The sequence below is a fragment of the Microtus oregoni genome, unplaced genomic scaffold (genome assembly GCF_018167655.1).
Source record: "Microtus oregoni isolate MIOR12 unplaced genomic scaffold, Mior012 000000F_ref0000247, whole genome shotgun sequence".
Taxonomy (NCBI): Eukaryota; Metazoa; Chordata; class Mammalia; order Rodentia; family Cricetidae; genus Microtus; species Microtus oregoni.
In genome coordinates, this window is record NW_024543059.1 from 54,491,545 (window position 1) to 54,516,240 (window position 24,696).

The window sequence follows — 24,696 nt, forward strand, 5'->3', positions numbered from 1 at the left end:
GGTCTTAAAAAATGTAAGGAGGTTAGTGAGCTTGTTCTGAGATCAGACACAGACTCCATCTCCTGACTCCCCCACCCCACCCAGCCCCAGTCTGAACAGCCCCTCTACCTGCAGAAGTTCCTCATTTCCATAGGACAGTCCAGGGACCTTTCCACCAATGGCGATTCTTCGCTAAGAACACTCGCTTTCCCAGGACTAAGGGGTTTCCCAAAATGCAGGATTTCCAACTCTCACGCCCAGACAAGCTGACGACACTGGGTCGGTCACTGCAGTGTTAGGGTCCATTCCGTATGTCTCCTTCCCCACTGCCATCAGCCCTTAGACGTCAAGTCAAGTCCTCTGCCTCCCCATGCCTACTGTCTTTTCTTCAGGGAAGCTGTTTTAGTGCTGGTGGTCAACACTGAAGACCTCTTTCTACCTCTGTGATTTCCTCCTTCTTAAAAACATCTCTCCGGTTGGTTTCCACCGCCTGCTCCATTGCTGACTGTCCACCTGCCTTTTTGGATTTTTTTTCCAAGCGCAGTAGTCCCTTATCCCAGGACCCAGAGGCGCTTGTCTCAAAATAAATAAACATCCTATTTGCCATTTTCTTTTTCTTTTGAACTTCCCGACTTTGGGCTCAGGCTCTAATCTCATTGTCTTCTTAGAACACGGAAGAGATCATGCCCATTAAACATGGGCAGGAGATGTTTAATTTGTTGGCTCTTAGGTGTTCAGAAAGGAAGTCACTGGCTCCAGATACTCGACTGAGCACTGTCGGGCCGTGGCCCCTGGCTGGCTTTCAACGGAGGCCATCGTGGGGTGTGTTTGCAGGAAAGAACCTAAGCTCTACAGAGTCAGGTGCGAGGCCGAGGCTGATAAATGCTTAGTGAGACTTTATTCACATCAGCGAAAACGGGCTAGGGCGGTGTCTGCCCTCCTCCAAACCTTAAAACAAGATCAAATAGTCAGTTCTCCATGTCAAAATGACAGCATTGAATCTTCATGTCATCACCATCTGATTCTTAAGTGGCATTTTGTTGAGGGTCATGCGTCCACAGCATCCGAGAGCCGTGATAAATGTTTAGCTTTGCAACAGGATGGAGAAAGGCGCCAAACCCGAGCCACAGCAATTTGTGGAAGACTCTTCGCTTTGACTCGGGGCCAACTTTGGATTTAGAAAGGTGTAGTTCTGAAAGTATGACTTCTTCCCGTCACCAGTGGCCACCTTACCAGGTCACATGTTCACACAGGGATCTAAGCCTTGAGCCAGTGACAGACAGATCAACACCACCCTTCTGCCTTTCCGCTGCAGTTTAGAAGGAAGTGCAAGGATTCATGCAGCTGCAATGGGCCCAGATATGATCTGCCACAAGGGGGTAGGGAGGATGAGGGGTGAATAAAATAAGGGAGGAGACATCTGAAGACAGGGATGTAACCTGGTGGTGCCAAGAAAGGCGATTCCTCTGCCTGACCCCATCTTTCTCCTCCCTCTGCCTTGCAGCCCCTGAAAATGCACTGTACCGACTGCGCCCTGGTAACCAGCTCAGGGCACCTGCTGCACAGTCAGCAGGGCCCCCAGATCGATCGGACAGAGTGTGTTATCCGCATGAACGACGCCCCCACCCGAGGCTACGGGCTCGATGTGGGCAACCGCACCAGCCTGCGGGTCATCGCACACTCCAGCATCCAGAGGATCCTCCGCAACCGCCATGACCTGCTCAATGTGAGCCAGGGCACGGTGTTCATCTTCTGGGGCCCCAGCAGCTACATGCGGCGGGATGGCAAGGGCCAGGTGTACAACAACCTGCAGCTCCTCAGTCAGGTGCTGCCCCGGCTGAAGGCCTTCATGATCACACGCCACAAGATGCTGCAGTTTGATGAGCTCTTCAAGCAGGAGACCGGCAAAGACAGGTACGGGGCTCAGGACGGAGGGAGGCAGGGGTAGTGAGGATGTGTGTTGGGGACAGGTACGGGGCTCAGGACGGAGGGAGGCAGGGGTAGAGAGGATTGCGTTGGAGACAGGTACGGGGCTCAGTACAGAGGGAGGCAGGGGTAGTGAGGATGTGTGTTGGGGACAGATTCACTAAAAGTCAAGCTCTGGCTGAGGGTCTGTGTTGTGAGCCTCGTATTCATGTCATCAACCTCACTGGGGCCCACATGTTGGGTCTCCCTAGTAACAGACTGTTCCAGCTGAGTGTACCATGCAGAACGACACGGCGCACAGTGACAATCACTGAGTAATTTATGACCAGGTCCTTATTTTAGAAAAAAAAAAAGGCTAAGTGGTCCCTGGCCCACATTCAGAAAAAGCAGGACACAGTAGTTTCATCTCTGGAAGTGAGCAGTGCAGGACTCAGTGTACAAAGTGCTCGCTGCACTAGAATGAGAACCTGAGTGTGAATCCCCTATATCCACACAAAAAAAAATGGGGTGTGGAGGGCATAGTAGGTCATGCTTAGAATCCCAGCACTGGAAGACAGGTAAATGACTGGGGCCTGGTGTTAGCAACCATAGCCTACTTGATGAATTCCAGACCAGGGAGACACACAAGACAAAGTGGACAGCCCCTGAAGAAAGATAGGTTGACCTCTGGAGTTCACAAACATTCACACACACACACACACACACACACACACACACACACACACAGAGAGAGAGAGAGAGAGAGAGAGAGAGAGAGAGAGAGAGAGAGAGAGAGAGGTGAGACTGTGAGATTATTTTTCTCTTTCAAAGACGCACAACCATGCTGTAAACTGTTATTCACTGAAAATCCACGACTCACTTAACACTGCATCTTGCCTCTGCCTCTGGAGAGACTCAAAGATAAGATGGCACCCTGCAAACCCATAGCCTTAGACATTTACCAAGCAGTGACAGGAAGAAAGTGGAGCTGTAACTTGTACGGCAGGAGACAAACCGTGGTTCATGGCAATGCTTTCCAAAGTGCTCATTAAGACTAGATAATAGAACCAGGTGGTGGTGGTGCACGCCTTAAACCCAGCACTCTATGCAGAGGCAGGTGGAGCTCTGTGAGTTTGAGGCCAGCCTGGACTGCAGAGTGACCCAGCAACAGGAGAGACAGTCCTGCATGTTAAAAAGTTCTTCAACCAAGAACATATTTTATAAAAAAAAATGGACAAGCAAATTTTACAATTAAAGGTTGCTGCTTAGAAATTTCAAAAATAAGCTTAAACTGTCTGTTCCATAGAAAATGCATTCTCTTTTTGTTTAACAATTGTTCATTAAATTTAAGTCTTCCTACAGCCCTGGTACAGGGTTCATGAGGATAACTGCCCATGGCTGGTTCCTTAAGGGACTACATGCTGTGGGTAGCTTGGAGACTGTACTACCTCACCTTTTGATCACTTGGGACCCCCAAGGAACTTATCCTACCCTTCCCTAAAGCCTGACCAGCGAAAACCCGCTTAGTAAGTACATCTATGTTGGTCCCGACCATAAGAAGTCTTTGCAAGGGCTGGAGAGATAGCTCAGCGGTTAAGAGTACTGCCTGCTGTTCCAGAGGTTCTGAGTTCAATTCCAGTAACCACATGATGGCTCACAACCATCTGTAGTAAGATCTGGTGCCCTCTTCTGGCCTTTGCAGCCGAGCTCTCTGGCTTCTTTCTGCAGAAGCAGCTCAGTTAGTACTCACCCTACCCCGGTTCGTGGAGTCTCACCTGTGACCCTGTAGCCCACCAAAGCACACGGATCATTCCGAAGGAGCTGTGTCTCTTAGCTCAGGAGCCTGTCTTTTAAAAGACAGCCTTATATTGATTCACTCTTCTTTTATGTTCTTAGTCCTAAACTGGGAGACAGAAAAGAAAAATAAAAAACCTTCCAGAATAGATTCCCATTCTACTGAAACCCAGAGCATTTGGGTTAAAAAGTATTCTTTCCCTTTATGCTAAAAAAAATCCAACAGAACAGGAGTGTATGTTGAAGAGGCATCAAGAGTTTAATTTCTAAGCAATCCAAACTCATCACTGGGATATCAGTCCAGGCTAAAATCTTTTTAAGCAATGGGCCAAGTCGGTAGACTTTGATTTATAGGAAATGTTTCCCTTAAAAGTGGAGAGGAGAATGACTCATGGACAATTTGCAATTAAGAAGCACAGCAGATGACAGAGATGGCCAAATCGTGCTCTTTGATAGTAGAGAGTAACTACACTTGAAAATAACTTTATAATTGAATAAGGGCACATTAGGAAAATATGATTCAGAACCAATATTATAGTAATTACATAAAGGAAGCATAAATGAAATAACTGCAGGAAGAATATTTCCGTTGAGATTATAAATGAGATTCTGGTGGAGCAGAAAGGCCTTTAATTGTAATTTAGTGAGCACTATAGCATTATCTGCTCAGTGTGTTACTTCATCATATAAAAGAATATCTGCTAATTTTCACTAATAAGCACATGACAGCTCTTCATATTCCTTCATTACAGCTGATTAGCTGTAAAAACAGTAGATATTCCTTTGTTGGAGAAAAAAAAAGTTCAGACTCTTTCAGGAAGACAGAAGAAAGCAGCTGAGTTTCTACGACGCGTGATCCCAAGCTATTATTTGGGAAGTCTGGAGAATTTTAAGTGGTACTTAAAAAGAGCCTCGACTTTGCCTTCTTCCCATGCCTTGTGGCCCCACATCCTCCTGCATTTGAGGCTATGGTTTGTGTTCTATCCCGAATCAGAGGGACGCTTCCAGGGGGTTTCTGCTCCTAGGAAATCCCTGGGAATGTAAAAGCAGGAGATATGACCATGATCATTTGGTGCCCAGATCTCTCAGGGACCTCTGGGATAAGAGTAAGAGTCATTTTCTTCCTGGCCTCCACATTTCCTGGTTAGTAATCCCTCAGACTAGTCTGGGAAGAACTGCCCAGGACATGGACGGCAGGGATGTGAGCATGGGCTCTCACTGAAACCAAGGCTTTTGCTCCTCTTCCCTTTCTGCTTCCTAAAGCCTATGAATCAACATCCCTGGTGAGAGGGAAGGGTTGGATTCATGCCTCCAGAAACTGGAAGCGCCGCCCTGGCTTCTGCTGTCCCTCCTCGATCAGCCCCAGCAGCAGAGGGTGAGGAGGGCTCTCTTCGTGGGTACCATACAGTGCTGAAGGGATCTCCATGTGTCAGGACACCCCACTTGGACCCTTAGTCCTCAAATAGACAGAGAATGGAACACCCCATACCTACTTTGCAGAAAAGACAGCAGGGCTCAGAGGTCAACAGCCACTGCCTCAGGTCATCCAGCCGAGTACGAGAGAAGCAGGAGACAGTCAGGTTCACGTTATCCTCACCTGTAGGGGCTTAAACAAGTCTGGGCAGGAGGCAGAAGAGTGGAGGAAAACACGTTAAAGGCTTAGGAACTCAAAATTGAAACTGTAAGCCAAACATGCCTTAAGGATTAAGAACTTGGAATTGAAAATGTAAGCCACCCATGTCCACCAAGCACTTTACAAGGCAAAAGCATTCTTTAAAGTATTTTCCTGTCTCTGCATGAAGGGACATAAAACAAACCCATTAGCAGTCTCCCTTCTCCGTGTGCGGACCTCAACAGTACACTCAGAAAGCCCTTTCTGCAGCTCTGCCATTCCCCTCACATGCAGCAGTGTGGCTGGGCAAAGCCAGACAGTCTGACCTTGGGGATAAGGTGTTTGGAGCTGGCTAATGAGGCATGCCATGGCATTGAAGAAAGAACGGCGGCAGTCCCCAAAGAACGGACATTAACATCCACAGCGGTGGAGCATGCAGACCAGCATGTCGTTCTCAGGCTCAAGTTAGACCTTGGTGCTGTGTCTCCGCAGGTCTCCTCAGGCTAGGCAAGTTGTCCAGCCTCCACTCAGATGTCTGAATAGACATGTTAATGATGGCAAAATGCAGACTGATTTTCTAAAACTTGTGGATTTGGACTTAGACATTTTCAGAAGGCTTTGAGTGTCCTTAGGTAAAGTAGATGTTTTATTAGTTGTAAACATCCCCCTGGATCTCTTCCTCCACTTTTCCAAAATGCATGTGCTCCTCCTGAGAAACGACATTTAGTTACGATGCTGGTGTTCTTATTGTGCGTGGGGACAACCTCTTATGGATGGGTGGACAAATACATATATACGTACATGATAATGTTTGATAGACAGATGACAGATTAATGAGTGATAGATGATGATAGGCAGATGACAGAATGAAAGATAGAGTGATGTTAGGTAATAAATGATGGTGGTAAATATTAATAGAGGATAGATAAATGTTAGATACATACATATATAGATGATAGATAATTGGCTATATGAAAAGATAGAGAGATAGCAAGATCTTATGCTTATTCTTAACGATGTTGCTCATTATCTAGCTTGTTAAGAGCACAAGGAGAGTTCCTAGTCAAGTATTCTAACTAATAACAAATTGCCACATGAATATTATCATCTCCCAGTTGAGTTATGACGACACTCACCTAAACATTCCAACAATGATCATTATCTTTAATGATGTAGAAACCCCTTAAGCATCAACATCATCTATGATTGTGCTATAACAGATTTCAGTAGCAAAACTCCAGATGTTTATCAAATGGGAGGGAGTGAGAGAAGGAGCGTGTGTGCGTGTGTGCGTGTGTGCTTGTGTGTGTGCATGTGAGTGTGTGTGTGGTGTGTGTGCATGTGTGTGTATGTGCATGCATGTGCAGAGTGTGTGTGTGATGTGTGTGCATGTGCGTGCCTGTGCATGTAAATGTGTGTGCATGTGAATGTGAGTGTGTGTGATATGTGTGTGCATGTGAATGTGTGTGTGGTGTGTGTGATATGTGTGTATGTGCGTGCATGTGGATATGAATGTGTGTGTGCATGTGAGTGTGTGTGTGTGTGTGTGTGGTGTGCATGTGTGTTAGGTTTGGGGGTGATCTTTTCATAGTCAGCCTTACTCCAGAAAGGCTCCTGCATGTTTATGGACCTGGGACTGCTGCAGCAGAGTGTAGACTTCACCGTTGTTCCTTCCAGGAAGATCTCCAACACTTGGCTGAGCACCGGCTGGTTCACCATGACAATCGCCCTGGAGCTCTGTGACAGGATCGATGTTTATGGCATGGTGCCCCCGGACTTCTGCAGGTAGGACTGATTCTGCAAGCATTCTTCGTCAGTAGTGTCATGCAGGGCTTACAAAGAATCTGGTTCTGAGCATCAAGCACAAAATGCGTCTAAGTCATCTTCTCCAGGCAGCTAATTAGCAAGTCCCAAGTTCAGGCACTAGAAACCGCATTTAATTACGTGATATAAAATACTGAAAGTTTTTGTTTGTATTCCTGGAGAATTAATCCATCTTATGGCCTTCACTTGTCCTCTGAATATTTATCAGCCAAAAGCAATGCAATAATTGGTGTAATATTAATGATGAACAGGCATTAAGAAATATGAGTTTCTTTTTCATTTTTAAGAGTTGCAGTAATTTCTAAATGAATTCATGGGGGAAATTCCTTGGATGGAGAGACTTGTTTTCTGAAATTAATATATTCCTCCGAGTCTCTTTTGCTTACCACATTCTAGCCTTGGTTTATGCACATAGAGTCAAAATCACAGGCACGATTACGCAGATCTATCGCTTTAAGGGCAGTGAGCATGCATCTCTGCTGCTTGAAGCCTGAAGTCCCTTCCTGACCTGTGTCCAGACAAAGAAGCACTGAGCACTATTTAAGGGCTTGGGTGATGGAAGGTAGTCTACTTGAAAACGCAGGTGTAATGTGAGCACTGAGGCCAATCAATTCTGAAAGTGCCTTAGTTTTCAGGATGCCCTAATCTTCAAATGGGCAAACCTATGCAAACCTATATTATTTATACACATTAAGCAAATATATGCTTGCCTATCTTTTCATTACTTTAAACCTAAAAATGCCTCAAAGGTCATGGGTCTTCTGGCAAAAAATTATACTTTGAATACATGCAGCAAGATTGAGGAATGAGGAAAAGTACTTAGTCGTATCTCTGTTAGCCTTGTCTCTCCTCCTAAAACATGCCACACGCTGGGTAGTGTACAAAGATTAAGAGTTTATTCAACTCGGGGTTCTAGCGGCTGGCCTGTTCAAGACAGAGGTTTGTGATGGGTGACGGCCAGGACGTAACGCCGTGTGAAGGTTAATCTCTGTCAAGATGACCGAGGGGGTTGAAGACTTCTCTGAGTATGTCTTTGAGGGTATTTCCTGAGAGGATTAACTGAAGAGGACAGAGCAAGCCCATGGACTGCGGTCCAGGTAGATAAAAGGAAGCCACCAGAGCCCGAGCATTCCTACAGGATAGGAGCTGTTCTTTTCTGGTACATCCTCCTCGCCATGATGGCCAAACCTTCTGAATCCAGGAACTGAGATAAATCTTTCCTCCTTTAAGTATTCCAGTCAGGTGCTGTGGTCATAGTGACGCAAAACCAGACAATAAACATTACAAGAGGGGCATAGACAAGAGACAGAAAGCGGCTCTTGTAAAAAGACCCACTTCAAGACCATCCAAGGATCCAAAATTCTGTCATTTGTTCAGAAGGACAGCGCCCTTGTGACCAGACCCAGCCTCGTCATAAGTATCCTCCCTGGTCTTTCCTCTTGCTTTCTAGAAGGTACAGGGTCTCCCTATGTAACTCAGTCTGGTCTCAAACTCCCCATACTCCTGCCTCAGCTTCCTGAGTACTGGGATTATAGTTATGCACCCTCATGCCTGGTGACCCTCCCCCCAGACCCTCAAATGTAACAATTAAACTCCAAGGTTCACTGCGGAGTCTGCATTCAAGCCGTAGCATGTCTGTTACCACGGTGCCACATTTTCCTTACTAACACAGCAATCCAGCACAATGGGCTCCTTGTTGATATGTAAGAGTCAGTCACAGAAGAGAAGAAAAGGCACGGACAGAGAAACCTTGGGCATGCAGGCACCCCACACCAGGTCCAGATTGCAAGGTCCAAGCCCAGCATGGATGAGCCTAAAGCAATGCTGAGCAAGTCACCTCATTGCCCTGTGTCTCAGCCTCCTCGACTGTGGATGTGGGTGCATTGATAATAGAACCCACCACAGAGTGTCATGGCTGGAGTAAGTAAACCAGTGCATGCCAGCTGTCTGGAAGGATGCCTTGCGAGGCACGCTAGCTTGGGTCCTTATCCAGCTCCTGATCATTGACGTCATTGGCATTGTTTCTCTGTTTAACTGTTGAGGTGCAAGAAACAGGTAGAACGGCATAGCAAAGCAAGCCGGCTCCTCCAGCCAACAGTCTAACAAAAGATATGCAAGGTGCCACTGTCAAAGCTGATATCATCATGTAATATCACCATTAGGATGCCAGGAAGAAAAAGCATGAATAAATTAAAATGTTAATGGCTTCAAGTGTTCAAGGAACTATATCATTTATTATGGAAAACAAACGAAAGGCAAGTTAACCTGTCATTTCTCTTACGCCCAGGCAGTTTCTCATGACATCATGTTCGCTAGGATGGAGCCAATCTATAGAATGATATTAACAAGGGAATTAAGATAATGCCAACAAGCCATGTGTTGCCTCCAGCTCTGGACTTCGGCTCCTCAGCTGTCACTGAAAAGGTTTGGCCGTTGTCTGCCCAAGCTGCTCTGAGCAAAGACTTTTCAGAAGCGTCCTGCCCAGGTTATGTCTCAGAGAGTGGAGTGTCAGGTGGTACCAGTGGGCAGGGTTGGGTGCTCCTGGGAGCCTCTCCTCTTAGTCATAGCTGTTGAGGGAAGTGTAGGAAGGTGTCTTCCCATTGCTGTGGCAAAATCCCAATGACAGCAACCTAAGCAAGCAAGGGTTATCTTAGCTCACAGTTTGAAGGCACAGCATATGCTGGCAGGGAGTCATGGAGACAGGAGCCTGTGGCATCCAGTCACCTGTATCCACCAGAAGTAGAGATGGACACAGGGGCTCAGTTCAGGGACCAACCTGTAGGACGATGCCAACCACATTCAGGGTGTGTCTTCCCATCACAACAAACCAATCTCAAAACTTTCTCACCGATAAGCCAAGAGGTCTGTCTGCTAGGGTTCATCTATACCCTTTCAAGTTAGTCATTAGTACTAGCCACCACAATGAGAAGACAGAGGAAGACACAGACTCATGCCTATCTCCACCCTTTAATGTCAAGATATGTGGACTGAACGGCAAGGACCCAGTTCCCAACTGTGTGAAATTGAGCCTGGCTTCCCTTCTGTAAACTGGACAGGAGACAATAACAACCAAACAAGCTGGCTGAGGAGAAAATGATAGTGAGGACAGCACCCTGCATACAGTGCTGAGGAAAGATGATCATATAGCATTAATCTTGCCGATAAGATTATGATGTAAGATATACAGGTTGTTGATATTCTCCCAGGCATTATTTTGCAGTTACCTTCAAAGATATCAAGATTTTTGGTGGAAGAGTGACAGAATAGGACTCAGCTCTGTTATCTCAGCTGCTCACTCGCCTAACCCACATCAGACTATGAGCATGGGACGTCCCTTGCATGTGACTATGAAATGGGATTTTCTGCAGTCCTCGTCTAAGGATCAAATGCCTTTTGGAAATGATATCTTCCTCAGAGAATAAAAAAAAAAAACAACCTATAAGTCTGTCTTTCTCTAACTGGACCATTCTGATTTAACTTCATTTTGAAAGTAGCTGAGGAGTATTAAGGACCCCAACACCATACACGCACCCTAAACTGTAGGAGTTAAGATGCATTGTATCACAAGGTTAATAACGGCTTGGCCTGGTTTGTGTGGTGGTGGCCCCTGAGCTGTCTGAATGCCCCAGAAGGTGACCTCCGTATGGGCAGTCCTGTGTGTTTGATGCCATGTGTGGAGCCCCAGGATGGTTACTCTCCTTCACACACCAGGTGCTTTCTAGACATCAGGGAGGTGATGCCGCCCTCCACTCTCTCTTTAGTGGTCCAGAAAAGGGTTTTCCCGTGGGTAAAACAAACCATTTCCGCCAAGCTGTGACCTTGAAAGAGTTATTTGACTTTCACTGGTCCTTGGTGACCTTGGTCAGGCTACTCAGTGACTGTATCTCAGATGTTTCAGCTCTCAGGTCTATAAAACGCTGGTGGCATCAGCACTGGTCTTGAGAATCAGTGATGAGGCCACTAGTAATGAGCTCAGCACCATCCTGAGGTTACAGAGGGGAAGTATGCACTAGTCTGAAAATGGGGGACCCACGGGCACAGAGGGAAGCTGGGTCCTGGAAGGGAAGGACACAAGTGATCTTCAGTACGAGCCGGGTCTCATTTCTGCCCCACTGACAACTTCACACGTAAGGCTGCCAGCTACATGGAGAATATCAAGGCTGCTCAGAGAACTAGCCCTGCTCTGGCTTCTCCAGGTTCCCACAGCTCTCACCATGACACCAGACCTCAGCAACTGCTCATTCTCACAAATCAACTGCTTTAGACCAAGACGCCATAGGCGCCTTCAAAAGAGGTCATCCGTTAAATTAATCACAGAGACTTTTGTTCATCTCGCTAATCAACGTGGGGTGCTAGGGAGGTGATGAACAATGAATGAGCCTGGGTCTCACTTCAGGAACTGAATCCCACTTGATCAGAGTTATCTGCGAAGGCCAGGTTAGTGGTGCCTGTGGAGAAAATGCTCACGCACCTGTCAGGGCATTCGGCCTCTTGAGCTTTTCTGAAATATCTATCCTTAGTTTTTCACCTGAAGTTGGAGGAATCTTTCCATTCCTGGGGTAAGGACACTCCCTCCTCACTTGGCCAAAGGAAGACCCTCCCAGACCTGTAGAAAGGGCTCTTGTATAAGATCCCTCTACAACCAGAGATCTCCTGGCAAATAAGAGGTTTGATGGCCTCTCTAGACTGAGATACAATCCCACTGCTTTCTAATCAAACACAGCATCGTGGGCTTCTTAGGACAGTGTGATTGTCACTTCCTTGTTGCCAGGAAAACTGAAGCCCGGAGGGACAAAGACTTACACTGACTCTAATAGTTAGACCGGCAGCCGGGATAGGAGCAACTCCATGGGTCAGCAGCCTTCTGCACGGTGCCAGAGAGGAATGTGGGGCTTGGGGTGGGGCTAAATTTTGAGAGGCAGAAAGCTGAGCGATCCATGAATCCCCAAGCTGCAGGTGTAAAGTGTGGGGTGGTGTTGGTCATCCTCTTCCACCAGCCTTAATGGAGGTCTGGCTGTCTCGTTCTATCCCATGGACCCCAGTAACCCTGAGTGGTCATTCAGCAACAAGAAAATTCCTAGTAGCCCCTAAAATACTGAGTAAATAGACTCTTTGGGAAGAAGTTTAGTCTCGTATTCATATTCGAAAACCACTAAGAGAAGTGGTAGATGTAGAAATGACCCTGGAGGCAGATGGGGGGTGGATTTACTCCTGGCTGAAAGCCAGCAGAGCAGCAAGCCCCTCCTCCCACCCTGGTTGTTTTCCTTTTCAGCTATCCCTGAGCTGGTAGATCTCATCCCAGTCCTGACCCTTATCATCTGACACAGTCCATGGGCTTCCGAAAGCTTTGAATGCAGAAAGTTTTGAATGCAGAAAGCTTTGAATGCAGAACTCGGTAGGCCCTTGCTTAGTCTGGAAGCTATCCAGGAGGCACCTTTCGCACACTTTTCTGGTCCTGTCTCTCCACCCACACAGATTTATTTCAGCCATGCAGAGAATCTTGCCAGAGAGCTGACCCTACAGACACCCTCCCTGCCCTCAGCGTAGAGGTTGCACTTCTTCCTTCCTTCATTGACCTGGAAACTGCTGCCTCTTCCCTAAGGGATGGTTTCTATTTCCTGTGCACACACCCCAAGCCAGCCCTGAGCTTAGAATAAACACACAGTTTAATTCATCAACTCAGGGGATAATCTGAAGTGTAACGCTGGTTCCAATATTTTACTAAAGAAGCCACGGACCTGCATCAGCTGGCCAGTCAAGGTCCAGGAGCTGGTAAGGGACCAAAGCACGATTTGAACCGATATCTGCCAACCTGAAGAGCCCACATTGTTAACCCTTTGCCTTCCTGTTTAGCCATGATAGCCCCGGGAGTCAGTCCTGCGGGCTCACTTACTGTACCTTGACTCTGCCCAGCTCACTAATGGTTTCTCCAGCTCCTTCGTGTACCTACCTGCTCCTTAAGAGGAGGCAGCGATGTCTCAGTCCCCATTTGTATCTTTAGGTCTTGCTGCCATGTCCAGAGCATGGTGTGTATTCAGTATAAACCAGTTCATTGACAAACCAAAAGACCTTCCCTTGGCAGTTTATGAATTTGATTTGAGGCTAAGAGATGACTCAGCGGTGAGGAACACATACTGTTCTTTCAGAGGACCTGAATTTGGTTCCCCAGGACCCACAGAAGGTGGCTCACAACCTCCTGTAACTGCAGCTATAAGGCTCCAACACCTCTGGCCTCCACAGGCACCGTCAGGCATGACACATACCTTTAGACATACATACATTAAAAATAAACCTTGAGGAAAAAGGAGTTTGATTCAAAACATGCATTGCAAGTCAAATGAAAGAGGCAATTAGCAAACGGTCCATGCACACTCATTGCCAAGGAGGCTAGCATCCCATCCTCAGGGAGGGGCTTGATTGCCAACCCCCACCCCTCCTCCCTGGCCAGACTCCATATCCATCAGAGTTCAGAAAGCTGGAGAGAATTAACGGTGTGCTGCCCCAGTGACAGCGTCAGAATCTATTGTTCTGTGTACGACAGACCCTAAGTTATGCCATCTCCAGACAGGGAGCCAATGCACCATAAATCGCAGGAGATCCCTGTTATCATTGCTTTCTAAACTAAATCATGATGAGTATTTTTAATCTCATTTTTCCTTTGCAAATTATTTGCGATAATAATGGGCTAAGCATTTAAATTCTACCCAATAATCTTATTTCCGGTCATACTTAGCACATTACCGAGTTTACAACTCTCTGTTAGCCGTCATTTCTTATTAATTAGTGGAGCAATGAGTCAGGGTGATCACCGTCATGGAACTAAATTAATACCTCATCCATAATGTGAAGGACATCTCAAAGGTATCGTGAATACCGGAGAGTTGATTCTGCTAGAATTATTAGCTAGTGAACATCAAAGCTGCCAGCAGAAGCGGCAGGGATGGTTCCAACTCGGCAATAGTCCCCTGAGCAGAACCTGACACTTACAGAGGGGGGCAGGTATGGAACGGAATGCCACCTGTGTGCCTCACGCCCAGTGAAGCATGAAACTGCGGGTGCCGCTCGCTGCTGCCTCCGCCTTTGCCACAGCCTGATTAACTCTTGCCTGACACTGACTGTTTCCATGCCTGCTGTCTCCTTGGGGTGGATCGCTCTGAGACATCATGGTGTCATCTAGGAGTCAGGGTGGGGCTCAGGAGAGCCCAGTGGCTTGCTCTCCTGTGCAGGCTAGGCAGCTGGCTTTGGGTGCCCCATGCTCCCCAGATGCAGTGGTGATACCACAGGCTTCTGAGGTAGTCAGCTAATGTCTTGCAGAAGAGGGTACTCAGTAGGAAATGCAGGGTCCCACGGGCAGAGGTTTTCTTCTCTAAAGGGCTCCGGGGCAGGCCGGCTGAAGAGTCAGCCACCCAGGTACATAGCCACTGTCAATCTTCAACTATTTCCTGAGTGGCAGACACCCTGGGTTCTCCCCAAACACAGAAGTATGTCTAGAAAGTTCCGAGACTCCAGGGGACAGGGAAATGTGTTTTCAGGCTGATTTTGATGAAGCAGACAGTTGTGAAGCAATATTAGACAAAAGGTATGGCCTACGGTTGGTGAGTCGTGTAGATTCCCTGACTTTCTTCAGCTTGTCCTGTCATCTCTGTACCCAGAGGGGAGGCTGTTTCCTTCCTCTGGGCTGAAAGCTCTATGGTCTACTTTACAGGAAGGTCAAGAATTCTCTGAAGAGCCCTTCACGGGGGGAGGGCAAGGAAAAAATGACTTTGCTTCTGCCGTCTTTTTGACACGAAGATGTCACATTTTGAGGTAGACTTTTCTGAACCCCTGAGTTGAAGTATCCCTCCTGGGCACTTCAATATTATGATATCCCCCTGATTATTCAGATTACCTACCAAATACTTTTTAAAAAATGGAACATTGCAAACCCCTTGTGATATAGATGGATAGATAGCTCAGCCAGAGTCCCCTTGGGCTGAGGTGGATGGCTTAGCCAGTAAAATACTTGCTGGTAAGCATGAGGACCCAAGTTGGAGCCTCAGAACCCACGAGGGGACATAGGTGTTCTGGCACAAGCTTGCAATCCCAGGACTGAAGAGCAGAGACCATGAATGCCCAGGGCTTCCTTACTATCCAGCCTCACCTGCTTGGTGTGCTCCAGGCCAGTGAGAGCCTGTGTCTCAAAAAGATAAAGTGGAAGACACCGGAAGAATGGCGGCTGAGTTTGTCCTCTATCCTCCACAAACATGGTGGCAGCTGTGAGAACATGCAACACACACACACATGCACGCACACACACACACACACACGCATGCACACACACACAAACACACACATGCACGTATGCACACACACGCATGCACACACACAAACACACACATGCACGCATGCACACACACACACACACACACATCTCCTCTACCCTGACTGTATAAATAGAAAAATATCCTAAAGAGTTTGTTTTGTTTGTTTTAAAATCCATACATGAGATTATTTTTTTTTCATTCAACAACCTATCTGTTTAAAACAATTTTAGATTTGTACAAAAGCTGCCAGAGCAGTGCATAAAGAGTCCATTTGCCCTTCGCCTATCTGTTCTGTGCTGAGGTTTTGCATAACGGTGATCTGATTGCCAAAACTGAGACATTAGCATCAGTGGGACTCTCCATTAAACTCCAGACTTCAGTGAGACCTCATGTGGCTCCGCTAATAGCCTCTATCTCCTCCGAGAACCGTTTCAGGATTTCAGCACCCTTGCCCACCCTGCCATCGGTCTCTGCAGGACAGTACTGCTCGGTGCTCAGGCACTATGTAGAGTTGCCCAAGCATTGAACTTACGGGATATTTCCCTGTGATTAGCTTGATGCTAATCCTGGGAAAGGGACCACAGATGTCGTAAGCCCTATGAGCATCTCCTACCAAACTGTACATGGTGGCACCATGTCTCTTACTAGTGATGCTAAGGCAGGATACCTGGGGACATAATGTCCTCCGCCTGGGGATCTGAAGGTCTTAGCCTTTGCCAACATTTTGGAGCTGGAGCCATCTCGTGTGTCTCTTCAAGATATGAAGGAAAGAAGGGGCTTCTTATTGGCCTTTTGGGAGGTAACCTGAGAGCCACTAAAATGGTACAAATGGCTAATTCTGGGATAATTAATTGCTTCTCTCCCTTGAGGACCCTGTATGCATGCTGGGCAATGTCTTCCTTTCCCTGTGCTCTCCTGAAGAGCACACACCCCTACTTGAGCGTGTGTTACTTTCTTCCGAGTGCCTCTCCTTCCTTTAATCCACATGCTTAAGCCTGCATTAAAAACACCGCTAATAATACCATCAGCGTTACTTGCCTAAACTGGTGAGTCCTGAAATTCCTTACAGCATCACAGCCATGAATCCTGTTTGCCCTGAGCTGAGGTCCCTTTAAGTTACCAGGGAAACTCCTCAAGCTGGAGAGGTTGGAATGTGGACCAGAGTTTCTGTCCTCTCGCTGGTGACAATCATTTGATTGGCGGGATTCCTGCTGAATTTATCTATTGTACAGTGAATAATTTTACGTGGTCATTAACACATAGCCAGAGGGAGATAGATTAAGATCATGCTATTTCTCCCATCTCTTTCCTACGAATGGTTTGTTGGCATACCTTGCTTTCAACAACCACCATGCTGTCCTGGGAGGGATTTTGTATCTCCTCATTTTTTCTATACTTATTAATTGGAATTCTCTCAAAATGGCAGCCTACTTCTCCATTTGTTAACTCTTTATTGCAATCCTCATGGGACTGTAGATATTCATTTTGCCTCGTGAGTTTGATTATCCAATATTGCTGCTACTTATTTTGATGCTCAAACTTGAAGATGCTTCAAAAGCCACTTGTGCTGGGACCTCTCTGTACGACTCAAACCAGAATGATCCCGTCAGCACTCACTAGTTCCTTCGCTCTCCTCACCTGCTCTCTCTAAAAAGAAAGAGCAAACTAGTCCTCCTTCGGTTGCTCTGTAGAACTCACTTTGGGCTTTGGGGAGTTAAGGCAGGGAGGGGAACTTACTCTGGGCCCATCAGCCCCAGCCCAGACTCTTTTACTTCTGTGGCCCCAGACATGGAGTCCAGCATCGCATCCCTTTGAGTATAACCTTTGTGTATGGAAATTCACAGACACTGATGGTTTTCACAGGGTGAGGAACAGGTAGAGGAAAAGGCGTATTGGAGATGCGACAAACAAGCTTACAACCTGAAGCAAGGGAGGACTTTCTGAAGGGAAAGGCAGACTCCCATCCAAGAGGGCAGGTCCTACCCTACCTCCGCTCTGCATTCCCAAGCCCAGCTAAGGGCTCTGCAATTCTTTGGACAAAGTGTTCAAAGATGAAAACAACTTCACTTACATGAGTGGCCACTTGGACACCTCTGAAACCATGGTACCCAAATCCATAAATCTAGTCTCCCTGAAGGTGGTCAATATGGAACCCAATAAGCTTTCATTCAAAGTGATGGTCCTCTTGGATAAGGAAATTGATCCCTAGCATCCGCTAGCTGACTTCCCATTACCCTCTATTCCCAGCTGCTCCATCCATCACATGATATTTTTAGAAACCTAATTGTTTCTTTAGAAGATTGGTGCCAATAAGATGCCTAAAACCTAGGTGAATCACATTTAAAAAGCTGATTTGATATGAAAGAAAGGATTAACCCCTGTAATAGCGTGGCAGAATGAATTTGGCAGCCTTCCCCAGTCATGCTACATGACTCTGTAGAGATGGATTTCACACATCTATTCCTTGTTATTTTGTTTGCTTGTTTGAGATTTGATTTATTTACTTATTGCTGGTGTTTTATGTTTGCTTTATAGAAGGTGCCCCTCTATAACCCAGGCTAGCCTGGAACTCACAGTGATTCTCCTGCCTCAACCTCTTCAGTGCTGTAACTACAGGCATGGTTCACGGTGAAAGCTCTCTGTCCCTTTGCTTGTTGTTTATAGGTAGTGACCAGTTCCAACCCAAGTTTTCTCCATCGTGACTCTTCTGTATTAGAAATGCTTTCTACTGAACTTCACTCTGTTCCAAGTCCTCCTAGGGTAGGGAGTCGTTAAAATCTGCAGACTGAAGGGGCAGGTGAGCAGCCCCTGACCCAAGTCAGGCTTATCATAGAGATGCAAAGGGTTAACCAAGCACAGCATCTGGGCTAGCATGACGAAAACACATCTCTCTCCCTGGAACAACTTTAACCTAAGAGGAGAAGCTGCCCAGAGGTTTATTGTTGTCAGAGCCACAGAGTTGACACCTCTTCTGATAAAAGACTTGGTTTTCTGACCCCAGGAAGACTGTAACTCTAAAACTCATTTGAGTATTGATCTCCTCCAAAGAAAAAGAACAGGAGGGTAGCTAGCAGGGGGAGCATCTGGGGGAGCATGGGGAGCATCTGGGGGATAGCTCCTGTCTTAGAGGAAGGCCCTCAGGCATCAGGTTTTGAAAAGCAACTACAAGGGTTTTACTGAGAAGCCTGCTCCTTCCTCTAGCAGGAGTGTCTGACCTACTGACCTTGTGACATGCCATTGTGGTCTACACACATGTTAGGCTGTAGTCACAGCTATCTTGGGATACACATGGCAGCAGACTGGACATATCTAGTGGCCCAGAACAGCAAAGGTTGTCTGATACAAGACTTGATGGAGCCAGTTGTCTATTGTTCAAGGCCGGTAGAAGTGGGAGCACTATTCTAGAATGGAGATAAGCCTGACACCAGAGCACATGGTTCTCTTTATAACAAGGCGCCCACTCCCAACACAGGCACACGTATGTTAGAACTGGGTCTACCACCTTGAAGAAACTGATCAAGTATTCTCTTCTGAGGCAGAGATGGTGGATATAGTATAAACATGCTAGGACTGTCAGTCTCCCCTGAAGGGATGGGAAAGTTGGGAATTTCTAGACCAAGAGACACTAGACGCTGGACGTAGGGTCCATCTACAAAACTAAGAATAAAACAGTGACTGCCTGCTGGCTGTCTTCTTTTTACTCCATGAAATCAGACTTAGAGTCAGCGGAGGAGAAATTTTCTGTAGTGATGTGGCATGCAGCTGCTCACTCTACCCAAGGACAGAGACTCAAACATTGCTTATTACCGCCATACTAGTCCCAGTCCCAAAAACGAGATAAATCTCTCGCAGCAGACAATAGGTAGGTAAGCAAAAGCAGTTTCAAGGAGATTAATTCGCCAAGGAAACTGACAGGCGAGTGAGGGGGACAGAAGGTGAGGATTCAGGGAGTGTCTTAGTTATTGTCCTATAGCTATGATGAGACACCATGACTAAGGCAGTTTAGAACTGAAAGTTTCAGGGGTTAGTCCTTGACCATAATGGCAGGGAGCATGGTAACATGCAGGCAGACATGGTGCTGGAGCAGTAGCTGAGAGCTTATATCCTGGTCCATAAACAGGAAGCAGAGAGAGAGATACTGCGCCTGGCATGGACTTTTGAAGCCTTACCCCTTCTCCCCACCCCCAGTGACACACTCTCTCCAACAAGGCCACACCCCCTAATCCTAAACAGCTCACCAACTGGGACCCAAGCCTTCAAATATCTGCACCCATGGGGATCATTCATATCCAAACCACCACAAGGAGGATGCATTTGATTTCCAACAGGGAGAAGGATGAGCTCGAGAGGAAGATTCCAGACAGTGGCTGTCCTCATGGGCAAAGGCTCTGCAGTAGGGACAAAGTGGGTACAGCTGACAGTCAGAACGTTCAGCATGCCTGAAGCAGAGCGAGCAAGGCTGGGGTAGCTTAGGGCAGGACTCCAGAGAGGAGCCAGGGCATGGACTGTCCTTGAAATCCTGCTCACTGGGAAGCCCCTGTGGATACAGGATGTTGCAGGGGGCAGGCAGACAGACTGGTTTTGGTTTGGTTTCTGAAGCTCTCGGGCTGTGGGGAGTTTAGTAACAAGTGTGGAACTAGAAGCATTAGTGTCATGACTCATGCATATTGTGCCTAAAGCAGGAGACCTGAACATCCGACAGCAAGTGTCCAAGCTCTCTGAGGCCACACTTGTTTTACAGCCTCAAAACTCTTTTTGTTCTGTTATTGCTCCAACACCAGGAAAACCATCGGCTGAAGTTCTTTCGATGAGAAAATCTGATCTGTGTTTATCAGCTTATAAGAGTAACATTCTTCTTGAATTGGACAATGAAAAAAGCACATTTTATGTTGCGCTTGGTTTGGGTTTTCATTTTGTTTTTGCTCTCTTCTGCTTTAATAGTGATCTCCTTTTCCTCCCACAGGGATCCTAAGCACCCTTCAGTACCTTATCATTACTATGAGCCTTCTGGACCCGATGAATGTACAATGTACCTCTCGCACGAGCGAGGACGCAAGGGCAGTCACCACCGTTTTATCACAGAGAAACGGGTGTTTAAGAACTGGGCACGGACATTCAACATTCGCTTTTTCCAGCCAGACTGGAAACCAGAGCCACCTGCTGTGAATCACGCTGAGGAGAAGCCTGTGTTTTGAGGTATGAAGTCGTTAGCCCCAAGAGGAAGGATCTGAACTCCAGGCCGGGATTGGGAGCTGGACAGTGGTGCGGTTCAGCACCATGGACAGAAGCCCACAGCCCGAGAAGGGCACATCCTCATGAGTACCGATTCAGTGACACTGCCATGGTGAGGAACACTCCAGGGTGGAAGTATTGCCTTCGAAACCGAAACAGGAGCAGCCCAACACCTTTATTTGCATTTCTTTACAGACGTCCACGTCAAAAGACTTTTCTATCAGGTTATAGCCTAACCTGACCAATAATCGGTGTCATTTGTCACACTCTGTGATTTGTAAAAGCCTGAAAGAATGGACATGATTCTGAAGAGCACATCTCCAACGATTTTCATAAAGCAAATGTCTGCTATTTATTTATTGAGAGTTTTTTAGTGTACTCTAGGCAGTATTTTTATAGATTATGATTATGTGGCAATTTATGCTCCCGACTCTTTAATCCTGAATGGTGGTTGGAATGTGTAGAATCAGGCCGAGGACTTACTGAATTCACAATGCTTGTTATTAGCCCGCAATCAGTGTTGGACGTGGAAATGTGTGGCATTGTTTGAACCCCTCGGCTTCAGGCAAATTGCTCTTTCAAAACAAGAACAGCTAGAACACTTTCTGATGTACATAAATGTTCAAAAGAACAAAACTGAAAACCAAAAACTACATTATTAAAACAAAGAGATGCTAAGGAGAGGGACTTAAAGATACAGCAGCTCTCTTCAATAGTAACTGATACAAGTAATTTCTCTTTAAGTTCTGCTTTCCTTGTCTTTAGAATGCACCAGAAGATCCCTTGAGTTCCTCTTGCAAGTCTAAGAATGTATGAGGCCTCTCGCTGGCCTCTATGAGGATTAGACATGTGGACTGATGGAACTCTGACAGTATCTGGAAACTGTAAGTCAGGGTGAAGATGTTAGGGTCCCCTGGGTAGGAATCAGTTTTCTTCATTGGCCTCTCTTGTCTAAACTCTATCCCTTGCCTCTCTAAGAAAGTGAGAGGAGCGAGCGGTGGAGGCTTCTGAGTGTTCCCTGACTAGGAGTGCCAAGATCTGCCCTTTCTTGAGAAGAGAACACAAAGATATTCCCCATCTCCCAGCTCATTGTCCCATGGACCGTTCTGACCCATGCACTGGCTGCAAGTCTTTGTATGTGAAGGACTCCTCCCTCACCCACTTCATTCAAAACCAAGGTAGATAGGATGATGGATTTTCATTATAAAAAGGTATGCTGCTCAGAAAAGTAAGAATTTACTAGGCTTTTCCTTGCACACTGCCAAAGGACCATCAGTGTCTCTGATGACAGATTTGAAGGCAGCGGTGAATGTCATGAGGGAACAGGCATTGCTTTCACAAACAGGACAGGGCTTGGATTAAAGGTGTCTCACATCACAGCTCTTGCCCCTCTTCTTAATTAGTGATAATGTCCCTTTCCCTTTCACTCAGTAGAACTATTAATTGTGCAGAGTACCATTGTGGAGATTCAAATGCAGCCCAGGTAGACAGCAAAAACAAAGTATTATTGTAGTATGGCTTGAGTTATTAAAAGTCAGTTTTAAAAATGAAATTGCTGTCTAAGGCTTCGTGGATTCATTCCTCAAGTGTCTTCTGAGTTTTTGTAGGAAAATGAATTTTATTCTACCACAGCATGGCCCCTGAGCAGTGTTTTTATGAACACAAGAAGAAGGGTGTGAATAACACACGATTGATTGACAGGTCACCTTCACAATCCCTTGAAGAGATTATTTGTTGAAATCTAAGTGGCTCCTTTGACAATTCCTGTACCTAGGGAAATTTGGAAAAGCATGCCTGCCGGAATGTAACTCTATCACCTGGCCTACTATTGCACACGTTTGAGTATCGTTAGGTTATGTGGTTTTCCTTTTTAAAAGGAAGAGAACCCCATAAAAAACATCAAGACAAGACCATCTTTTGTTTCCTCCTCTCAAATATGCAAATGAGAAGCAACCAAACGCCCAGAATGCAGCTACAATATGTGACTTCACACACACACACACACACACACACACACACACACACACACACATATATTCTTTTCAAAAACATGGTGTAGCTAAGTGTAAGAAATTATCACTTGGGTCGTGGTTTTACTGCAGCATTAAAGAAAACGCCGAGAGCGCTGCTGCCTTGTGCTGATGGACCTGGTTGTGGGCAATTGAGCTCATGTCTTGCCACTGTCATTTCCCAACTGTCAGACTTAATGCCATTCAACACCATTAAACAGAAACTCTGATATAAAAGACACAAAAGCCTGTTTACAGACTTCACGATTTCAGGCAATCTGAAGCCTCTGTCATCCTTGGTATGTTACACACCTTTTTCTTCTCTCCCCAGTGGCATCATCAGACTCCTCCTGGCTTTTGAGACCACAGTAGTACGATGCCACAGTTGGCCGATCCCCGGCTTCTGTTATTTCAACACAAGAGCATTTGGCAGAGGCCATTACAATAGCTAGCCATTATGGGCAAAGATACAGGAATCCACAAACAAAATCAATCACTTCAAATGGCCCATAAAAAGAGGAATCTCACATTTAATATTCTACAGTAAATATTCACCCAAGAAAGCGCACATTAAAAGAACATTAGGAGGTAAATATTCAGTGTGCTGCGTGGGGACTTGGCTGTGTGGTTCCCATTCCCAGGAATGGGCATTAGGGAGCTAAGCCCCTCACTTTGTTCACCCCGCTCTTTACTCCTTAGACAGAGGCACAGAAGCAGATAGATTCAGGGACACACAGGTTCTAAGAGCACGGAGTTCAGTGCTTCATGAAATGAAATAAAAACAAACAACAAAGTCCTCTTAGATTACTGCCAGATTCGTGCTCCAGAAATGGGGCACCTGTTTTTCAATCCTCCCTGTCTCTAAGCCATCCGAACTACATTAGAGTGGACACAGATGATCTCATATTGAAATAAACACTATATTTCAAATGACTTTTTAGATGGCAAGTGGATGGTAGAAAGTGAAAGGCAATGCAGAGATGCTGTTAGGATGAAGACGCCACTGTTTAAATACCTACGGACCTGTTCTGTACTCTCCAGACATTTGCCCTGGGTGATTGACCCAGGGTCTCCCAGAGGGAATCCTACCCCGACAGAAGACCCAAGCTTCTCTCCTGGTTGGCCCATTCCACACCAGCTAGACTTCATTCCTCATCGTGCTCCTCTCGAGCCCCCATCTCTTTACCATCAACCTCTCCACATCCTTGTGTCTTCTAAAGCCTCCAGTGCTGTGGTAGGGAGGTCCTTCCGGTGGTCTGTCAACTCCAGACCTGTCTAGGAACAGATTCAGTGCAGGCCTCCTAAAGCAGCGGTGTGGTGGGTGCCAGAGTCTACCCCACTACAAGAATGTCACCCTCTCTGAAGTTTCTCTAAACCCTCAAAACCTAAAATCCAAAGCCTGAGATGGTGGGGCAAGAGGCGTTCCAGGTGCCGAGGTTTTAACGCCAGCACCAGAAAACATTGGAAGTGGAAAGCGGCCAGGATGTTCCGAGGGCTTGGAAGGTTGTAGCTCACTCCCCCACCTACTCAGGGTACTGAAATGTAAATGAAAACAAAAGGCTGAGATCCTGTTTTGTACTTGTGCCCCCGCGATGACATGCTACCTTGGATCGTCCGTGTCTTTCTCTGTATGTGTCTGTTAGACTAGACTGTAAGCTCCTTGAGGGCAGGGGCTGTCTCTCCTTTGTCTTTGTAGCCCCACACCTAGTACAGTGCCTTGCACACAATAGGCGCTCAATAAATGTCTGTTGTTGGTGTTGACCACTTTCCTGTTGACTCATTGGATTGCTGCTCGGACACAAATACGTTCCATTGTAAAAGAACAAGCGATCCAGGGGGCTGCGAGGTAGATAAATTTCAAGTGGGTTTTACAAGGTCAGTTTCTAAGCACACAATGTGTTCAGTCAACAGCATTGACCTACATTTGGGTAGGACAACCTTGTAGAGTTCATTAGGTTTGCTAATGCTGGCTGGACTGAACACACAGGGAAGGTAAAGTTCAGCGAGCTTTGTGTTTTCCCCGTTAGCGAAGTGCTCT

At 46.5% G+C, this 24,696-nt stretch overlaps 1 protein-coding gene across 2 annotated transcripts in view; it reads left to right on the top strand.

The window, feature by feature from the left end:
* The window catches only part of St6galnac5 (ST6 N-acetylgalactosaminide alpha-2,6-sialyltransferase 5), a 150,435-nt gene extending 126,021 nt beyond the window's left edge, over window positions 1–24,414 (top strand). Inside the window, exons 3-6 of one of the 2 annotated variants that reach the window (XR_005974667.1) lie at window positions 1,484–1,893; window positions 6,968–7,075; window positions 20,381–21,533; window positions 23,600–24,414. Coding sequence is in view for 1 of the 2 variants with exons in the window: in XM_041656612.1 (XP_041512546.1) it covers window positions 1,484–1,893; window positions 6,968–7,075; window positions 20,381–20,612 (750 nt within the window). In the remaining variant the exon portion in view is untranslated. Of the gene's footprint in view, window positions 1–1,483; window positions 1,894–6,967; window positions 7,076–20,380 lie in introns of both variants that reach the window. The other variant, XM_041656612.1, reaches the window with a different exon arrangement.
* Window positions 24,415–24,696: the final 282 nt, after the last annotated feature.